Source organism: Cyphomyrmex costatus, unplaced genomic scaffold (genome assembly GCF_001594065.2).
Source record: "Cyphomyrmex costatus isolate MS0001 unplaced genomic scaffold, Ccosl1.0 scaffold193, whole genome shotgun sequence".
Lineage (NCBI taxonomy): Eukaryota > Metazoa > Arthropoda > Insecta > Hymenoptera > Formicidae > Cyphomyrmex > Cyphomyrmex costatus.
Window position 1 is genome coordinate 2,601,883 of NW_017275965.1, and position 22,799 is coordinate 2,624,681.

A 22,799-nucleotide genomic window follows, 5' to 3' on the forward strand; every position below is an offset into this window, starting at 1 on the left:
ATAAGCGTACCTTTGACTAAATCCTGTTCACATCATCGACGTCTCATACTTGCGCGGCAAAACGATCTTGGCAATGAGAGATAGATTATCTTGCGTTTTCTCTTTACCGTATATCACATTGTTATACATGCAAATGTGCAAGAAAAAACAATGGAAGCATGAATAAAACAGAAGAAAAATATAAAAATAATTATTTTTTAAGTAATAAAATCTTTTTGTTACGTACTTGAATGTTTTAATAAAAAAAGAGCAAGATGTGTTAATATATTATCATAGCGAAAATCTATGTATTTAAATGTGACTTGATGAACTTTTTGGAATAATAATCACTTTACTTGTCTCTCACGAGAACAAAATCCTTCCACTCGGTGTGAAAGTCCCGTTATAATCGAAGATAACTCTCTCAGAGAGCAAACGTATCCCAGGATCTTCGCGCATGAGCCAACCTTTATTGTTAACTGAAGAAACACGTGAGTTCAACATGCGACCTTTTCGATGGATCATCTACAGATTGCATTGCGGTAGAATTTTCACAGAAATACATAAAACAATGAAAAAGCGATACAAAATCTTTCACAATTGTACTATTTTATTAAATTATAATGAATATAAAATGATTATTTTCTCAATTTGATACATTCGGACACTGTTTTATGAACGAATAAGTCAAGAAAACGCAAAAAAGCTTAAAAATGATTTTATATATCGAGGTTATCTATTATAATCAAATTGATCATCGTGATTGTTAATAATTCTAAGTTAGAACGATATTTGAGTTAATATTCATCGTTTTTAATTGCAGAGAAATTTTATCTTAGTCCCAATTTAATTATTAAAAATTACTGATTTTTTATAAATAATAAATCTAGTTATGAATATATTTTTAATTATGTAAGAATATCATACATTTCTATCTAATGTGGCATAACCTTAGAAGCATACAAAATATATGAGATAAAAGATGAAACCGTACGATTACCACGTCTATCTATTAAAGATTTCTTCACGATAATCATGCGGATGCATAAGGACTAAGATTGCCTCATGCGATTGCTTAACTGGTCCTAGTAGCATTATTGTTATTAATATCGTTGTGTAATTAAGAGGACCGAGAAAGTATAGTTTAATAGAGCTGCAGCGGACAAATTTGAACATTATACCATAACGGTATCTCAATAGATCGCAATAATCTATTATAATAGATTAAACGAAAGAGAGAACTTTCACGATGTTACAGCAAAATCGTTCTACCGTCAATAAATTATTCATGCGAAAATTATGAAGCGCTTTCGAGAAGATCGAACGTTGGCACTGGAGACATCGAACTTCCGGTAACATTAATTGAACCGCAAACTCGTTCAAGCGGACGAAGTCGTGTTTTAGAAAAAACGTGCAAAAAATCATATCCCGGTGCGTGATTCCGCATACATGGAGATAATCACGATCAATATATGATTTGTTGCATGTAGAACAAGTTGAAAGACACGTGAGTGCACTAGAAATATACAGTTAGACGTTGCTGCTTGTTTTACTCGGTAGTATTAATTGAAATAAGTAATATAATATCTAGCATATCGCATATTTTATAGATTTAAAAACATGACAATTACAAGAAATAATGAATTAACTGTCAAATATATAGATTTATTTAGACTGTTCCATCTTCAGATAAGCTATATGGTAATTTACCTATTAGATAAACAGAAGAGTAAGAGCATGAAAATAAGAGAATAAGACAGTGAGCTGCAGTTTATCGAAAGATGGAACAACTAAGCCTTAGATATGCAGATATAGAGAGCAAGCTCATCAACTATCATTTCTCATGCTTCATTGACACGAAAAATTGATATGAAAGAGCCTTTAGAAATTTTTTAATTTTTGCAAAAAGTGAAGTCTCAGGTAGAACAGATCCGTAATGATAACATAGAACAATCATGATCACGATGTGACGTCCTTATGATATTATTATGACTTGCGTTCTACCTGAAGAAATGTTTGGTAAAATAATCTGAAGTCATCTACCGTACAACAATTCGATTAACAGTTCGAGCGTGAAAATATGTCGATCAAAAGATCGATCTGGTTTCTCTCGTGATATCTCCTCGTTTTCTCTGTACTTTCACGAGAGCGTGCATCTGTAAAAATGCCTCGAAATGCGTGCTTTTGGTGTTTCCGTCGTATGGGCCAAGCGCGCCGTTTCGAATCCTTTCATTAAAATGACTTTTCGGCCGTTAACGTGCCGGTATGCCTAAGTGCAGGAGAGACATACTCGATACTCGGCGAGAGCGAGCAAGGCCTACAACGTGTTTGCGACCGAAATGCATTTGTGTTGGAGCAGCTGTTACTCTATCGGGGCACGCGTCTCAACGGTCGTGGCAGCTGCCCAGAAAATCGACTATGGTAGCCTCACTCTAAGTTCTTTCCACAACGATCTAAATTGCAGTTGTTTTTATTTTATACATATAGTTACATCATTACTATAAAATAAGAAATGTTTTTATATTATGTATGTATTAAAATATAAAAATTAAGTAACTTAATGTACATAAACGGTGTGTGTGCGTATAGAAATTAAATCCATAAAAACATAATAAATAACTAATGCGACATAATAAAACAATGTTTATTTATAATATTGCTTCTTTCAAAAGTTTTTTAATTTTCTTTTTGAAAAAAAGGGAAATAAAGAGCTTGTTATGTTTAAACATTTTTAACTATTTACTATGGATAGAAAAACGCTTTTGGTTTTCATACATTTTTTTATGTAATTACTTATAAAGAGGAAACGATTATTTAGTAGAATGTTCAAGAACGTCATGGGTTTAGCGTAAACATTCATATTAAATCGCGAAAGTCTGATAATTTACTCCGATGATAAGCACATTCTTCGGCAGGCATTTAAAGTTTAAATTACGTCGTCAGAAAGGTTGTCCGAACAACAGAAGCAACGGTCGAAACCCTGAGCGAAGTATATTATAGTTGAAGGGCCCCCACTTTATGAAAAAAGGGACACCGGGCCCGTATTACGTGAAACCCCTCCGTGACAACCCCCCGAGCAGTCACACATACACGGGCAGATACGAGGGAACGCATGGAGAAACGCCCTTCGCGCATCTGCTGTTAAGGGAACTTGCGAGACAGTTTAACGAAGGCAACGGTCGTGAGCACATCGCGTAGAGAATGAAAGTGCTCATCCTTGGCGGACATTTTTTTATGCGCTGACACATTGCATTCTGTTCATAAAGAGAATTGATTTTTAATTCTATAATTAAGATCACAACATTTAGAATTTAGTAAACTTCAATCAAAAACTACAAACGCGTTTTTATATAGGTGTAGTTGCTATATAAGTTAATTATTTCGGTACATATAAGAATCCTAATTTAATGGCCGTGTTCTTCGAAGAAATTCGGTGATTACTTCAAAATTGGTGTGTGGGCAATAATGCCATTTAATTGTTAAGGGACATATTATAGAAATGGAATGTGTAATAACATTTTTTAAAATTTGTGTACAAAATGTGTAAAAGGATTTGCAAATTAATATGCGAAATTGACTTGCCATCAATGCAAATAGTGAATTTCGCATTGGAGACTTGGCGATCTCCTATTTATGTCAGTAGTATGCTAATTATACTCGTCAATCGATCTTAAATACTAGTGATTTTGAATATTTATGTTGATTCCTAGTTAATGCATAACAGTGCTTAGAAGACTCACCAATTTGTGCGTGATCGGAAAAGAGAGTGTCAACAATATTAGTGAGATTTATCAGTGCTACATGGTATTTAATTTTTTTTATGTATTTTGAAGATCTGACACGCCTGTGATTATGTACTTTTAAATACTCAGCATTGCAAAAGCTGTCGCAAAAAATTTGAATCAATTATTATTAATGAAGTACGCTAAACAAAATATTTATTAATTCTTGTCGTGTTTTATACTCGGATTTAGAGAACATTATATTTCGACGGAATTTGCGACAGCCCGTAAAAATTCACCAAGAAGTTATTCCAATCTTGTTAAGCGTACTACTTATTTAGCTAATAACGTCTCAGATTTAACCATCTAACTCTCAATTTATCTCTACAAGTTAATGCTGGTATGATTCATTAGAGTCATACCAGCTCAACCTAATTCGTAATCATCTTCCTTTCTTAATCATCTCCTCTGATCTTTATTTTCTTAATTTTCTTCGTTCTTTTTCATTTTAACCATTTTCTTTTTTTTATTCATTTATAATCATTTTTATCTTCTAAGTTTCTCAACGCTCAAAGATTGCATTGCAAAAAACGTCTATTTTTCTTTTTTTTATCGAACAAGCTAAATACACGTCATTCGATGAGATAGTTACGAACAGCAATCATGGCTCAGCCACCTGAATCGGTGCCGGTGCATTGCTACACGAATCCGTCGTTTTGCCGTCAATCGGAGTACATCCCGGACGATCATGTTAACGATCTACCGCCGCCGCCACAGCAATTTCAAGGAAGCGACGATTTACCGCCGCCTCCGCCGCCGTTGCAATTGCAATGTCACGTCGTGGGTCAGAGCAATCCGGCCTTCCAAGCTCCGCCAGAGACAACGCTGAATGTCTGTGAGTCGCGGGATCGGTATTGTTATTTGGAAGGTAACAGGGCCCCCACGCACAGGAGATACGCCAGTCTTCCGGTGGAGGAGTCTCGCGTGACTTACAACCAGTCCTTAAGATACGAATACATAGAGCAGGACGAGGCGGAGAGAAGCCAGTTGCCGCGCAGGAACTCGTCGAGGTACGAGTTCATTCCACACCAGCAGGTGCAACAACGTTCCGCGCCAGCAACCAACCAAGACGATCGAGGAGGGCCGCAGACGCGAACGTGTCGTAGCAATGCCGGTAGATATGCTGTTATACCGGGTGATCAAGATTACCAAGAAGATGACTCGCAATGGAGCAATTCAAAATCGCCACCTCGACATATCAACACTCCGCAGGGTAATTATTCAACGTTTAGCTTTACTTTTTGAAATATAAAAACTTTTCTTTGTGTTTGTCATCGGTTATTTAAGGATGGGTCACATTTTAAATTATTAAAAATATTAAAAATATGTAAAATCTCTAGATTTTATTATTATATACATTCATAATTATCTGTACAAATTTAAGTACAATTTTTTTAATCTAAAAATTATTCAATTTTAATGCTTTTTTCTTAATTTTGATGTAAAATCGAATTTTGCAGTATTTATTTGCAAATTTGATAAGAAAGTAGTATTATAAATTAAATCAAATTTTTTAATATACATATACTAATAAAATTCTAATAAATATTTATGCAAAAGTTTATTTGGATCCATTTACTCGTTTAAAAATTATTTACCCAAATCTGCAATATAATATGATAGTTGTTGAATTGCATAAATCAAATCATTTGTTCTATTTTTTGCAGTTGGTTTCAAGGAGTATTTAAAAATTTTTTGCCTGATGTTGACTAATACTTTATAAAATATAAAAGTAGATATAATATATAAATTATTCAATAATTTGAAAGGGCTACGAGCCAAAAACAATGTTATTGTAATACATAAATTATTATTCAAATTTGTACAATTGCAACAGGTCGTTACGTCAGAGTGCCTTTGCAAGAAGAAATTCCGCCAGCGCTTCCCGACAGAAACGTACAAGAACTCTCGGTATCTCCGAAGAATAATTTAGCTACTCAAAAATTACACGAAATATTATCTACACCCAGAAAACCGAGATCCAGGTCTGAAGAGAGAACGTTATCACCGAAGAGGCAACAATCTTTCAATCAAACCACCACACCGCAACGAAGGGCGCTCACTCCTGGCGGATCTCCAAATGGTCCGAAATTTATTATTGCATTATCCTATTCGATGTTTATAATATAATAATAAATAACATTTTTATGACATAGTAATAAATAAATATTGTATAAATTAAACTTTGATCAATTTGTCACAAAATAGAAAGTACAACATTATAAAGAAATGTGCTTAAAAATGAAAAATATCTTTGAATTCTTTAGGTACTATACTTTCATTAAGTTATTGATCTCATATATCATATTAATTAATTTATAAATACTTATCCAATTATCAAAATAAAATGTTTTTTTTTATTTATTTTTATCAGGTCGCACTTTTAGTCCAACGCGTACGACTCCTCAAAACACACCTCAGCGAGCCTTCTCGCCTATAGGACCTCAGACTTCGACACCTAATAAAGAATCATCAGCTCGCAGATGTCTTCCTCTGTTAGAGAACTCGTCACGACAACAGGATCTTTGTCCAGCCAATAATTGTGGTCGACTTCGTTATGTCGGTACTGCCCCAGTCGATTTAATGAATATGAGTCATGAGCCACCACCTCGCTATGCTTACACAGAAAACGGTCTTGAGTCCATGCCGATGATGTCTGGATCGTCCAAGTATCAAATGATACCTGCTGATAAGAAAAATTATCAAAGCGTAGAAAGCGCATTTTTGGCTCGAACTGCCGTCGTAAGTGATATTAGGCAGATAATGATGCGACAGAGATAAAAAGAAATAATTATCAGTTTAACAAAGATTTTCTCGTATATTAGGTACCACCATTATCTCCACCGAATAGCGATGCAAATACCACTCTGGCGAGCAATTTGGAAAAAAGTGATAGAAAGAGCGCACCAATACTTCTCATATTAGTCGGTCTTCTTACATGCGGTCTTGCCTTGTATCTGTCCTGGTCGCAAGGAAGAAGGTAGAAAATTTTCTAATTTCAATAAATAATTAATTTTTTTTAATTTAAGATAAACTTATCAAAGAGTTAATAAAAATTAAGAGAGTGAGAGAGAGAGAGAGAGAGGGAGGGAGAGTAAAAAGATGCGTAAGAAGATCCATAAACTTGAAATAAATTTCAAAATTAATAATAATCTTTAATATATATATATATATTACACATCCTGATGTTTTATCTTATATTTATTATTTAAAAAAAACTTTTTAAATAAGAATTATTAACAATATTTGATGTCAGTTTTATTTAAATAGTAATTATAATTTTTATAATAATTATTATAGAACATTTTAGAAGCATGTGTTTTATATACATAAATGTCAAATAATTTTGTAATCAACATTCAATACAAAAATATTTTCAGATACTATTTTGACAGTGCAGTCGGTTGCGGTGCCTGCTGTGCTTTAGCAGGTGCATGTAGAAGTCTGCGAAGGACCTGGACAGGACTCGGCCTAGCTGGACTGTCGGCATTGAGCTGTGCTGGTCTTTTGCTACTTGCAGCTAAATCCCCAAAGGATGGCACACCTCTTCACGACGTCACTGCCGGTGCTCTGTGCGGTGTGTCGGTTTTAGGCGCTGCTTTAGCCATGGTGGCTCTTCTGAAACCAAAATGCAATCTTGGACGTCACAGACGAGTACATTCTTGGATACCACGGTTCTCTCCTTAAATCATAATGCCATTCTGCGACGATTGTTAAATATAATCACATTTATTTTAAAATTGTTCTTCCTGGATGAGGATATGTAAAAATGCTACTATAAGGCAGTTTAATCATATATATGGTAAATATTCTTGACATATATATAGTTGAAAAATATTTTTTATTTTATATTATAAATATCTATATAGAGACGAAATAAGTTGTTCAAAGAGTCAACCTACTAAGAATACACTTTAGAAAAAGTTGTGCTATGAATGAAAAAATATGACATTTTTCAAAAAATGTTTATTGAAGTTAATAAATTTTCAACTAATCTTCAAAATTTTAAAATTACTCTTCTGTTCAGTCGAATATATATAATGAGATCTTAGTAAAAAATTCAAACATATACAACCTAGAGATCGTTGTTGTTTATAAGTACTGTTAAATAATATTGCTTATAAGGACCGTCGCTCGTGCTCTATAAATTATAATTTTATTCCATTAAAATTCATAAATTCTTTAAAATTTCCTTATTTATGTAAATACGTACATTAAAATTCTTATATTCTCATAAACACGAATTGTTTAAAAATTATTACATTTAAAATAAATCATGTGTACTTATTATTATTATTATATTATAACGTATTAGACAGCCTTGTAAATGACACTATCAAGTCATGATACCATTTCCACGTACAAAAATTTCAAATTGGAGATATAAAAAACAACTTATTTTTTATAATGATTATTATTTTGTATGAAGTATTTTATAGAAAAGAAAAATTATGTGAAAATATACTGTATAATAAAATTTCAAAGAATATTTAAATACAATTTTATTTCCGTCCTTGCTTATTACGAATATTAAATTTATATACAACATAATTATTTATAAAATTTTGTGGCAAGCTGTAAATTTTTATTAAAACTTTTTTATTTTATGCAAATCTGTTATTTGACCATGAAAACAGCGAAATATTTTTCAAAACTTTATAGATAAAAATTAAAATATAAATAAATATCCATATATAACAATATAAAAATATCTTTAATCATATCATATATAATTTTATTATTATAAAAAATGTGCCTTCTCATAAATTATAAGCCTTTATTAGATATTATTTCATTTACCTCATTTTAAATTTTTATTTGCGTAATGCACTAATGTAGAATCAATTCACGGTATTATTTGATTCTAATATAATATAACAATGATATATTTATGTACATACATCCTGTAGAATCGTCATTTCCTGATGTGTCAGACACGTTTAGAAGATACGGAATCTGTTATCGCGGATTTATAGAAGGAAGTTAAGTTCCTTTCTACCAGTTATTGCCTGTCGTCCAACAGTCTGGATAGTGTAACACAAATTAAAAATTTCAATATAAATTTAATTCTCTTACTAATCTATCGTTTAAATCGAATTATCGTGATTGAAGCAATTGAAGCCCAAGTTATTGTTTTCTAATAAAAGATAGTAACTTGATTATGCAAGTTTTACTTAAATGTATTCGATAGACAAGACTATTATTCCAACTTGATACAATTTTTTTTAAAGTGACATAGTGTGAAGTAACCTAATTAATAATTAGATATATAATATTTATTTTATTATATAATTGCTTTATATTTACCTTTCACTCCAATGACTTAAAACTTATGAAGCAAGAGTGTTTTCATTGAAAACGAAAAAAGCAACAATGGATGCGCTAATGTTTTTTATTTTCGCGAGTCAAATGCTACATATTTTCGGAAAAGTAACTGTATTGCGTGGATCATTATTATCTACGAAGCCCGACAAAATAAAATTGAGATGTCTTTCAGAGGATGATGGCGGCGCTCTTGTGTGGAACTACAACTTAATATGGCACTATTATGAACCTGTAAAAAATAATTTACGTAAGTTATTAATTAAAACTGCGATTTTATAATTTGCAGAGCAAAATATACTTACGTGTTTCACATAAGAATTTTTTTTTTTACTTCTTTACTTGTTATACATATATTGAGATTCTCTCTCTCTTACCGAAATATAGTTAATATTTTTTTTTAATGAATTTATTCACATAAAACATTTAATATTTTTACATTTATTTGCGGCAATAGATTTGTTGTAGACGTACGTTATCATTATTTCAGAGTTTCGCGATATAATTGCATTTAACAATAATACTGCAATAAATTGCAAAATGAACGAAAACGTAAGTTGCTTGGAGGAATGGACTAAACACGACTGGTATCTTACAAATTCTTTAAAAACACCTATGGGTCCAGTATTTGATCAACGATGGGAAGGTAAAAATCTCTTTTATGGTTTGATAAAAGAATGTAGTATGTGCAGAATGTATTATAAACTGTTAGGGCAATCACACACAAAATGACATAAGCTGCATGAAGCCGCTAAAATAATAAGCATCCAACATAAAAATGCCATGTTGATTTATAATACATAAGATGCTCATTCGTCTATGAATCTTATGTTATTAGTTATATAGCTTAGGTATTTTGTGTGTGATGGCCCTTACAAACAAAACATAATTTCTAGATGTTTTCAAGTAACATACAACTAAAATTTTCAGAATTTGAAGAGTATAAAAATCTTAAAGATACCTATGATCATGTAAATATCGAACTTACTACCGAAGTAAAGCTCTCTTTTTCGGTTCGTGTAGCTCACGATGCGCATATATTAATTTGCAACGGTACAAATTACAACAAAGATTCTTGTTATTGGATCATAATAGGAGGTTGGTTTAATACAGAGTCTATCATACGAAAATGCGTAACGGGAGTGCCTTTACCCGGAAATTTTCCAGCAATAGGTTCGAAATGCAGGGAACCATTAGTTTCTTTTAAGGTAAATATATATATGTAATGTGTACTTTTTTGCTTCACGTATATAGTAAAAACGTTTCTGAAGCGTATCCCAAATAGAAAAATTAATCACTTTAAGATCTTTATTGCCTACATTTACAACATCATCCTAATAACAGAATCTTCGAAAATCTAAATCCGCAAAAATTGTTGGAAGATCTTTATGCCGCATTTAAAATTAATAATTAATACAGCATGATCCACTGTCTGAAAGTGAATGGCGAACGTTTGTTGTTACGTGGAACTCTATGACGCAGAGAATAATTATTTATGATACTGATAAGATTATTATGACATATACAGACGAAGAAGAATCTTCGAGCGATAATTATCATATGTTTATCAGAAGTCCTTCAGCGATGTTACTTCGATTCCATATATGTAGGTGTAGATTTCTAATAAATTTCTATCAATCAAAATTATTTCAAATCTATAGCATCAAATAATGAAAAAAAAAATTATATTCTCATATGTATCTTTCAGATAATTTTCTGCATACGACAATCAAGAATGCAATTTTAACAAGTCCTATCTTTCAAATTAGTAATAGAACAATGTGCATACAATTGTTAATTGGTCTTTGCGCCGAATGTGAAGCAGATCTAGTCTTACTCGATTTTACAAACAATAATGTGTTTGTAACGGTAACAGCAAAAGGTTCGAAAGCAATCCATAGCTTACCTATGTGGCAATCTGTCAAAATTAAGCTGAATTCTTCAGCAATCGACTATAATGCTGACAGTAAAATGATAATCCAGTTGATTCCTAGATTAAATAAGCATAGTTCGAATCCGTTGTGGGCGATAGCGAACGTTCGTCAATGTCCCCAAGACGGTGAGAATCTTATAACTTTTTTTTTATTATATTCGCAATTCGTGATGCTACTCTTATGAATTACTTTGCATGTTCGACAAATTATTACAAAAGAGTTTTCATTATTTTATTATTTTTTAGAAGCTTTGAGGGAGGGTTTTATAATTTCTCAGGAAGATTGGAAGTATCAGGTTAATGACTATTTTTGGCCGAATGAGACATGCCAAAAATTATTTTATGATGAACATGCCACCGTGAATCATTTATCGCGCGTCAAATTTGATGTAAATCTGGGTAACTACTAATCATTATTATTTATGTTATATAATTAAAGTTAATAATATATCATATTTATTTATTAAGCCTTTAAAATAATAAATTAGAAAAATTATTTATAATCTTTAAATCTATAAGCTGGAAATATAATTTTAAAATATAAAAATGTTTTAGATGATATTGACACATACTGTCCTGAAGGAAAGATTGGACCACAATGTTTATATTCTTGTACACATCATTTAAGTAGTAACTTTGACTGCAAAGGGGTTAAACTTTGTTATGAAGATGGTTGCACGTGTGCTCTTGGTTTTTTGGGAGATAGTTGTTCTGAATGTAAATAATATGTCGAATGTTACTTCAGCAATATTTTTGTATATAAAATATTTAAACATTTAATTTTTGAGCTTTCAGCTTGTAATAAACATACATATGGTCATGGCTGTATGAAAACATGTGGCTCATGTCTTTACAATGAAGAATGTAATAAAGCAAATGGGGAGTGTAATGAAGGTTGCAACAATAACAATGAAAAAGTTTACATATCACCTTTATGTCAAACAAGTAACAATCTTTTATATAATATAATGCATGCCACTTTCGTATTATCTTCATATATATCGATTAAGCAATATCTATTATTATTAGATACAAGTGTACAAATATATAAATCATTTTACAGGCATAGACAAGCCCGACGAACCTACAATTATTTCAATAAGCGAGACGACTATTCATGCCATTATTCCTATAATATGGAAAGACGAATATGATAAAATACCAATTCTTTATTCCTTTTATATTCGAGTAACGTTTCAAATATTTTAAAGTACAATTTTTTTTTAATTCCTTAAAATAACAAGAATTAGTATTTAATTTGCTATAATTCAACAAAATTTACAATTGATATAAATATTTGGATATCGCCTATTTGATAATAAAGCAAAAGAACAAATTTAATTTTATGATATTTTTTGTAATTAATTTTATGATACATTTTTCATAGACACATCTCGAAAATATTGAGCAACCATGGAAAATATTATTTCAAAATATGACGCAACTTATAGGAAGTTTTGAGGACCTGGAACCTGGTGTTACTTATTACATCAGTTTGTTCTTAGATATTGCTGGTATAAAAATGCATAGTGGTTGGAAAGTAGTTGAGACTAAATGCAATCGTAAGTTAATATTTACTTAATTATGAATTAAATCAATTAATGTTTATTTTATAAACAATGGATTTCAAGTGTCCCCAGAGATAAAAATCTATTAGAAATTAAACAAGTTAAAATTTAAGAGAAATAAAGGAAAACAAAGTAAACAAAGGCAGAATATTTTGTTACAAAATAAAAATTCTTCAAATGTGTCTTCTGAGTCTGCGTTTCATGCTTTGACATACTTTATTGAATATTCCTGGAGTGTTATATATGTGTATTTATAATACATTTATCTAAGATACGCTTCCTTAAAACGTCAATTACATAGGAAATTCATAGTGAATTTTAAGTATCCCTAGAATAAAAATTCATTAGGATCAAATCTAGTGAGTAGATTATGCAACAATTTTCTTGCTGCTAGTATATATATCTTTGAAGAATGATCGTTTATGACAAACAATTTTTTAAATAAAATTGTTTTTGTTTGTATTTCTTACACTTCGTCTTGATTAATTTGTCTTGTTTAATGTTGCATTAATTGTTTGATACTGTTAAATAATAAAGTTCCTTTTATCTCAGAAACTAATCATTTTTAGAATAATAATCAAAATATCATTTTAATATTCCTCTATAATAATTCTTCGCATTACAATGCAGCGGTTGAAAACTTCAACATAACGCCTAAAGAAAACAGCATTACTATCAATTGGCTAATCAATCCAACGGTACGTAGGTATTTTATGTTATATTTAATTTAGATCTCTTTTAACTAATTGTATTTGAATATTTTATCATATACACAGTATTTTAAAATAAATGAAATTTATTTTTGTTTCTTTTTATTAAAGCAATTATATTCATGTCCGACAAATTGGTATTATCTGACAGTTTCCAAAATAGATACAAGTACGATAGTCAAAACTTTAGTACCTACATCTTTTGAATACGAATTGGAATACTTGCCGTCGTACACTTCTTTTGAAGTGATCATATATCACAAAAATGATAAATTATTTTCCCAGGAAATTCGTACGCTTGAAGGCAGTAAGTTTACTTCAAAATATATAAAGAACAAGTTTTTTTGTATATTTTTACAATATAGATGTGTATATTGTGATGCACACATATGCTTTATGAAAAATAAAATTTTATAAATATAATTCTCTCTCTCTTTTTCACAGTCCCATCTAAAGTGTTAGATCTTCAAAGTATGTTATCGGCTAATACAGAACTTATTCTGATTTGGAGAGCTCCACTTGAACCGAACGGAAACATAGAGAAATATGAAGTATCCTTAAAGGTAATAAATGCACATCGAGAAAATTGGTTATCATTTAAAATCAATTAAAATTACTCAATTTTGTATCTCAAGCTAATTTATTTTCCATTAGTGTTCTACAGTAATTACGATCAAGCACGATATTATTAAATCGCACGCAAACATCAAATTTTAATTATTTTAATTATAATATTAGAGTTTTTATTGGAATGTGCTTTAATTTATTATGTTCTGTATTAATTTTAGGTTGAAGAATACTTTGGTTGTAAGAACTTAAAAATATCTGCTCCAATTAATCACACAATTACAAATTCTATTACAAACGTACCAACGATCACAATTCAAGATTTACATCCGTACAGATCTTATAGTGCGCAGGTCAGAGCTTATAATTCACGACATTTCAGCACGTACGCAAAGACAACCTTTAAGACAGCCCAATCTGGTATATATATATCATTAAAAAAAAATATTATTATTAATATTACATATAAAAACGCCAATCAATTAATTTATTTAATTGTTTATTAATTTCTGTAATAATCATTAATAATATATATACTGATATCATACATATATATATGTATATAAGCTTGACACAAAAAAATAAGAATCAATGATTTTATAGAGATAATACATCAAATCTTATTCGGACCATGAGAGAGTTTCAAACTAAATACCGATGAGAATAAGCCATTTACGGTCTCTAAGTTAGATCTTGAATGCTTCTAATATAATTTTCGTGTGAATTTATATACGTATAGAATTTATATACTTTATAGAGATACCGTCAGAAGTATTTAGTCAGTTGACAATACAAGATTGGATACTGTCATGGAGTGTGCCCGAAGATTGTACGACGATTTCAGGACCACTAAAATCCAGAATAAAAATACAGGGCATTAGTGATGCTGTTAAATACTTTAATACAACCAAACAGACTAGCTTCTATTATATCGATTTGAAAGGATTAGATCAGAAATTAAATGGTCTTGAGCAATATAAGGCAACAGTGTACGTAATAAGAGAGTTTGTGAGCAAAGAAAATGCCTCTGCTTATCAAACATTCGAGTTCGAAACTCCACCAATAGGTAAAACTTGATATTAATACTTGATAATTGTTTTTCTATGACTATAATGTAATTAAAATAACAGCTCCACCCAGAGTAACCAATTTAGAGGTTGTCGAGTTTGATATTCAAAAGGAAATTATATATCTGAGATGGCAAAGTCCGCTTCCACCTCTCAACGGAAAATTACGTAATTATGGTGTCCAGTTATGTGATACATATTATAAAAAACGTTGCTCAGATATTCAAGTTCAATTCAATGAGTTTTGTGACTTGTGGGATGATTATATTTGTAGAGCTATTCACAAACCATTGATATTTAATCAAATAATTAAGGTAAAATAATGTTAAGGTCCATGACTTTTTCAATACTTCTGGTAAATATAAATAAATTATGTGGCATAATAAAAAAAATAATGAATATAAAAATTGTATTAAAAAATATGTATTATAGGTTTTTGCGTACAATATAAACGTCACTGAACCAGGCCTTCCAGTTGTCGTGACTCGTGACATGCTTCATAATACAAGTAAAATTTTTAATTTAATTAATAATTGAAATAACTTATAAAAGCTTAATACATTATGAATTGTCTTGAGATTGAAATTATAATTTATATACACATTAATATTATATATCATAATTTGCGATCTTTACTCTTTCTTTCTCTCTACTATAAACGCATCATATCTTTATTATGAATACTTGCTAAATTTTCAAAAAAACGTTAGGAAGAAGTTTCTTCTATTTTTGTTATATATTGTAATTTAAACTGTTTAATTTTATTATGTGTAATAAATAATTATTTAGTGTCTTCTCACATTTTTGCTGATGTATATTACAAATCAATTTAATTATTGCTTCAAATAAATATTACACTCAGTTTACGTTTTAGCGCCGGATGCACCTGGGAATTATACCTTTACAATCAACAACAACAGCGTGATTGATCTAAAATGGCTTCATCCTTGGAGAACAGGTGCTCCTCTTAAGTCTTTTCGCATTCGAATAGTAGAAATCTCCTCAAATCTGAGAAGACGCCTTTCTCGATCATTAATGGATAAAATACTTGAATATCCGGTGACACAATACATGCGAAACTACAACAAACAATTATATTTGTTTCCGTCAACGCAATACGTTATCTATATTCAAGCTGTAACAATTGAAAATACGTCCAGCGACACAAAATTCGTACAAGTTCGTACGCCTTCAACTGCAGCTTTTGATAGCGTTCTAAATGTAGCGAACAAATTCGATTCCACGATTTTATTAAATATACCGTTTGTTATAAATGACACTCAAGATAGCATGATGTACATTATAGTAAAAGGTCATAACCTTTGCGAGCAATATTTAAATGTACCTGAGAAACTACGAGCGCGAGTAGGCATAAAGATGAACGAAATCGCTTGGGTAGCTGCTGAAGCTTCTGTATGTATACAAAATAGTTTTGAATTCTATGCATGATTTTAATCGTGAATAATCTTGCAATAATATTTAAGTAATAATTGATTAACTACAATAATTTTTTAATATTTGTAATCTCGTTTTATGTATATATAACTAATTAAAATAAGATTAACGTTACCTAAGTCATAATTTTAACAAAAAGATATAACTTTGGAATGTATATTTAAAATCAAATATTTTTGCTTTCAATTGTGGCAGACCAGTGAGTTTGCTGGCAAACAATTCAAGGTCGGTGATAACTATATTTATGGTAATGCAAAAAATTGTCCATTAAAATCTGAAAGATATTATGATATAATGATTATCGTAACTGAACGGAATTTATTCACCGAGTCCATTATGCTTACAAGATCGGTTTTTATTGGTGAAATTTCATCGCAGCATCACGAAGCGTGGATCGTACCTGTTATATTACTTCTTGTTGCGGCAAGCGTAGCTTTTTACTTTTACCGAAGGTAATATATCTTTCTATTTCTTAGAAGACAAAGTAATACTATTACATCCATTTGTTAATATTTGTCATGTAACCACTTCAAACAAAACAATCTATTGATACCACAAATCAAATATTAATACCGTACAGATTCATTTTATGTTTACTGCAATTTAACGCATACTGTAATCTTTTTACAGGAAAAAACAGAAATTGACTGAGCAGTTAATGCAAGACGAGATGATTCTGTCGCAAAACATTCAGAACTTTGGGCACGAAATAAAGTCTGCGATATCGAATTCGAAGCAAGATCTGTCTATTTCTTCTAATAGACAATCTCTATCGCGGACAACCACGCCAGAAATACCGATTGCCACCGCAAACAACAACGATGAGAAGGCGGAAATGTCGTCATCAGTGAAGGTGAAAAATTTCGAAGATTACGTCAAGCAGGCGATACAATTAGGATTACTCGATAAACAATATGAGGTAAGTTTTCAATTTTAGTTTTAATTCTGGACTATTAAATTGCCTTCTCGATTTTTCTGAGAACTTTATATTTTCGCATTGAATTAAATAGCACAAAATTTTAATCATATATAAATCTTTATCAATTTATGGAAAATCATATTATTTCTTTTATTATAACTGCAATTTACAAATATATGTCAATGTAATAAGATTAATTTGCGGTCTTTTCTCGAGACATTTCCAAGAGGACAAACTAGATCATGGGATTATGGGAAATTACCGCAGAACAAATCTAAAAATCGATATGGAAATCTTATTGCGTGTAAGTAAAAAGTCAACCATAGAATAATTTTGCGCAGTACTAACTTAATCGCTTATTTCTATTTGTGCTGATTTGTACAGATGACGAAACGCGTGTGATATTAAAGAAACTTCCGGATGACGCTCACTCCGATTACATCAACGCTAATTACATCACCGTAAGTCCTGATTAATCATAAGTATCTCAGTTTCGAAATATAAATAATATTTCTGTTACATAACATTGATAATTATTCAAAAAGGGTTATAAAAAGGATAAGCACTATATAGCAACACAAGGACCCAAACCCAACACAGTCATCGACTTCTGGCGCATGATTTGGCAGGAAAACGTTCTTATTATCTGCATGTTGGCAAATGTGATCGAAAATGGAAAAGTAAGCGTTTTGGAATAAGCTTTCATTAAATTATAGTTTTGCATAAATAGTTTAATGATAATGATTTTCTAGACAAAATGTGAACAATATTGGCCGGATATTGGCAAGAAGAAGAAATACGGCGACATCATTGTGCTAAATGCGAAGCACAATGTCTTTGCTGATTATTGCTTCAGAACTTTTACTGTCACTTGTGGAGAGGAAACTCGTAAAGTATATATATATATATATATACCAACATTTTTTACGCATATTAGAGAGACGCAACTTTTATTAAACAATACACAATCATAGATAGAACATCTGCATTATACGGCTTGGCCAGATCATGGTGTGCCATTGTACACGCACTCTGTAGTCACGTACTTGAAGAAACTATTGGCAACACCACCTGGAAATGGACCCGTGATAGTCCATTGTAGTGCTGGCGTTGGAAGAACCGGGACCATCATTTTGTGCGACATTTGTCTTCGTCGAGCAGCAGCGGAAGGGGTAATAATATTTTGTTTATCGCTTTGATAATTAACTGTATTCAGTATTTGCTTTAGTGGCACAATTTAATATTGGCATAGTAGGTTACCTAAACATTGGCTCAACATCGGCCCAATACAACTTTAACATTTAATCAAGATATCACTAATAAATAGCTTATTAATACATAGATTAGTGAAAAATAATGATTTTTATTGAATAAAATTGTTTAGCTGGTCGATGTTTTTGCCGAAACGGCGTCCATTAGAAGCGAAAGAGCTAACATGGTGGATAACAAACAGCAATATCTGTTAGCGCATTTGGCATTAGTGGAATGTTTGCTTTCTATTCCAACCACATTACCGTGTAACGAGATGTTACTGACACAAATCAAAGCGTTAAAGAAACAATTGCCGCTTCAACTGCAAAGGTATGTCTTAAAAACTCAATTTTAATTTATGTTTATTCTTGAGCTGTTTGAGGTAGGTAATATTACAAGAAATTAATTATTCCATGACCCTTTAGATTACAGAATATTGCATGGCAAGATGACGCTCTGCGACAAATTACATCCCCTCCGCAATTGTTGGAGTGTAATCGAGCTAAAAACAGATTTCCAGAATTGATTTCAGGTTTGTTTGCGTATTCTAATTACATAGGATTTTATTTTATAAACATATATTCTAATTTCCAAATTATTAATACATGACGGTAAGAAATTAAATACCAAGAAATTAAATTAATGTTTTGTGTAATTAACAATAAATTTTTGATATATAATAGTAGGTATCAGAAATACTTAAAAAAATATATTTTTCTATTTTATTTATTTAAAATATCTCTCATACAATATTATATTTTTCTATTTTATTTTTTAGATAAGATTAGTAGAATATATTTGAAAAGATACCCAGCATCAGACGAAGACAGCGATTATTTATCCGCTGTTTACGTAGACGGAGTAAAAGTTCAAAATCAATATCTAGCCACGCAGCTTCCCATGCCATCAACAATTAATGATTTTTGGCGAATGATTGCTGAGTTCAAAGTTGAACTTATTCTGATGTTGCAGCAGCCTGATTTTCAGGATTCTGTATGTATACTTTTTTCTACATATCAATACAAATTATATTTATAAGAAAAAACGTTTAGCAAAATCTAAATTGTATAATTTGAACAATTATTTTGCTCATTTTGTAATTTTTAAATATATATAATTACGTAAACAATATAAATCAGCTAATTGAGATAGCTTACAGTATTTTATAATCTATCTCAATTAGCTAATTTATATTGTTTACATAATTATATAATTTAAAAATATTTTTATCTCTCTCAAACATCGTATTAAAATAATAATAATAATTAAGTTACATAAATGCAGTTGTGTTCATAAATACAACTATTTATCCTTGAAATTTCAGACTTGCTGCGCCATTGCTTCTGCAAGCGGCGAGTTTAAACCAGTTCCATATTTGAATATCATAATGAAGGAAGTCGTAGAGTCTGAGTATTATACGTCACAAAAATTGTTGCTCATTGATAATTCCGAGGTAGATAAATTCAGTAGTTTTCATTTGTCACTACCTACTTGATGATATTTTGTCGTAGAAACCCTCGAGAGAACAATTTGTTACTATACTGTGTTTAATGGAATGGAAACCTGGAAAGGATCAACCACCACCGCCGGTTATAACGATGGTAACCCTTTGGCAAGCGGCGGAGAGAATTGCGAGAAGCGATGGGCCCACTGTCACTCTTTGCCAGTAAAAAATATATATAATATAATATCACTATTCTAAGTCCAAAGAAAAACATATACAATAATTCAAATTATCGTGTTTTTCTTCAGTAATAAAAAAACCTTTTTTACATAATCTTGTATACTTTCATATTAATTTATATAACAATTAAATATTAAATAATTTTCTCAGAATTAATTACATATATTTGACTATAGAGTTAATTATATATATATTTCTTTAAGCAATGTTTTGTAAAATATTAAAAAACATAATCTTTCAGCGACGGAGTAAATGGATGCGGTCTCTATCTAGCATTGAGTTTCTTGCTAGAACGTATGGCCGTCGAAAGAGAATGCGATGTTTCTTTAGCAGTGCGAGCTGTTAGACGATCAAGACCAGATTTTGTTCATTCCCTGGTAATATAATAGTTTTAACGAAAAGAGGAAACTTTAATGAACGTTTCATGGATACAACATCGTATTTATCATTCTTAAAATACAAAAATAATTATAAGAAACTTGAAATAATATATTTAAGTCAGAAACTTTATTTAATGTTTAGGAACAGCTGGAGTACCTTTATGATGCGGCAGAGACATATTTGAAGTATTTCGAAACCTATGCGAATTTTTCGTAAATTAAAAAATAAGTTATTAAGATAATAAAGTAGCATTACATTGTATAATAATAAAAAATCGAATTGCAATATTCACATGTATTAAATACTGATATTATTATAATATTTAGGTTAATGTAGAAAATATTTTTATCAACAACTGTATTTTTGGAAACATAAAATATTGTATTATGGAGAATAATAGCGAGTATAACTTTGTGCTTTTCTCAGTTCTTCTATTATATTGTATGACCAAGGTAAACCACCTTCGTGTTTATGGATACGCCCTATACGCGACATACACGATATTTTTTATACGATAATATGGGAATGTGCATACCATTAATTCGAAATGTTAAGTGATGTAACTTTTGTGAGTAATATCGTTAGCAACTAAGTGAATTTGATTTATGACATTTTTTATGATATTTTTATGATATTTTTTAATGAAATTATGAATAATTAAAAGTGATTCTTTTATTTAATCAGTCGTAACTCACAGTAATAAAAAAAAATCTTAGATACGATTTTTGGTTTGTTTAAATTTTACAATATACTCAAGATAATACAGATTAATAATAATACATATTTTTATTCGAGTAAATTATTTTCTCCTTCTAATCTTTTATATTTATAGTAGTTGTAAATTTTTAATTATTAGATAAAATTTTTTATGAAATATATAATATAAATGTAGTAAAGATTTCTTATAATAGATACAAACATAAAATTAAAAAAAATTAACGTTTTCTTATCAATTAATGATTCAAAACTTTTCAATAAATTAGCGCGGTAAGAAAAGAACAATAAATTTTAACTTCTATCTTTTAAAAATCACGTGCTAGAACTTTGCTCATAAATTCCGTGATATTGAATTACAATTCATTTAAATAAAACTCCTGTTTGAAATGCAATTTCAACGGCCGTGACCGACACTCAGATTTCGGCATTCGCCAAAAGAAAAGTAAAGATTTCATGGACCCAACGATCGGTGACCGAAGCTGCGGATATCCCTGCTTCTCGTAAAGTCTTCATCTCGCCGACAGAAGGCGCCGTCATCGTGGACCTCGCTGATAAACAGCTCATGCTACATACCACAAAGAGACGCGAGCCGTCGCGACGACGCATACGAAGTACCTCCGGCGCGCAATTCTCACGTGTGTTCTACGCGTTTCCGGTCACTGTTAATAGCGCAAATTTGCCGCGCTGAAAGAATATGATTTCCGGTGTGAGCGTTCAACCGTCAAAGGCCAAGGAAATATCGAGAGGAAACTAGGGCGTATTTTATGCGGTCGTAGCCGCACCGCCGTGGAGCAGCAGGTAAGAATTCTTCGAATAAAGTGCGTGCGTGCGTGCGCATGGCGAACACGTGGCGTCGCGACGGCGCTTCGCGAATGCGATGGCCCATCGTTCCGCATCGATGCAGTTCCGTTCTAGGCATCGTAACCGTTGGCAGGTAGCGTCAGCCAAACTTAACGATCGACATGTCACAACCCAAGGCCGCGGAGGACATGTTTGCCGCTCGAACTCGATTGCTCGAAATCGCTACGGTGCGAGATTTCCCGCTCGTGTTTGAACGTGTCTCGTTGAGCGACCTTGCCCTAGAAAAGGAGAAATAAAGAGAGAAATTTAAGATAGATTTTCCCCGAAAGTTTTTTTTCGGCGTGGCCGCGTCGCGACTCGTAAGGCGGTACTCTTGAGACGTCGAGCGGACTCCGTTTACTCCCCGCTCGCTTGCTGTTCGTTTTTCTGTTATGTAAGGATCACGCTCTGTAAATGTGCACAATCTTAGACGCCATCTTAAACGAGTGCGACTCGTGCCGGAATTCGAATGCGCTACGTTTGCAAAATTCTCATAATCTATTGCTATATTTGAAATATAATGCGCAGAAGGATAGAAAGTTTGTTGAAAATAATTCACAGATTTTCTGTTCGGGAAAAACTGAAGTCAGTTGAGTTGCGTTTAAGTCAATTATCTGTACTGTA

The 22,799-nt window shown here is 31.4% G+C and overlaps 2 protein-coding genes across 2 annotated transcripts; both read left to right on the forward strand.

Annotated features, from left to right (window-relative positions):
- Positions 1-3,755: 3,755 nt before the first annotated feature.
- LOC108772633 (uncharacterized) lies at positions 3,756-7,463 on the forward strand. The gene is made up of 6 exons (XM_018538205.1): positions 3,756-3,783; positions 4,350-4,974; positions 5,599-5,844; positions 6,136-6,503; positions 6,587-6,741; positions 7,142-7,463. Exons 1-6 carry the CDS (start codon positions 3,781-3,783, stop codon positions 7,446-7,448), a joined length of 1,704 nt encoding a protein of 567 aa, XP_018393707.1. The 5' UTR covers positions 3,756-3,780; the 3' UTR covers positions 7,449-7,463.
- A 2,160-nt stretch (positions 7,464-9,623) lies between these two features.
- On the forward strand, positions 9,624-20,834 carry LOC108772769 (receptor-type tyrosine-protein phosphatase U). Its single transcript, XM_018538381.1, has 31 exons — positions 9,624-9,729; positions 10,014-10,291; positions 10,503-10,689; positions 10,792-11,142; positions 11,263-11,415; positions 11,572-11,706; positions 11,812-11,961; positions 12,080-12,204; positions 12,404-12,578; positions 13,215-13,282; positions 13,406-13,601; positions 13,739-13,857; positions 14,083-14,281; positions 14,619-14,927; positions 14,992-15,242; positions 15,361-15,436; positions 15,803-16,341; positions 16,579-16,835; positions 17,014-17,302; positions 17,519-17,606; positions 17,687-17,763; positions 17,848-17,982; positions 18,055-18,195; positions 18,277-18,474; positions 18,687-18,883; positions 18,979-19,085; positions 19,332-19,546; positions 19,878-20,006; positions 20,065-20,219; positions 20,479-20,614; positions 20,760-20,834. Exons 1-31 carry the CDS (start codon positions 9,624-9,626, stop codon positions 20,832-20,834), a joined length of 5,616 nt encoding a protein of 1,871 aa, XP_018393883.1.
- Positions 20,835-22,799: the final 1,965 nt, after the last annotated feature.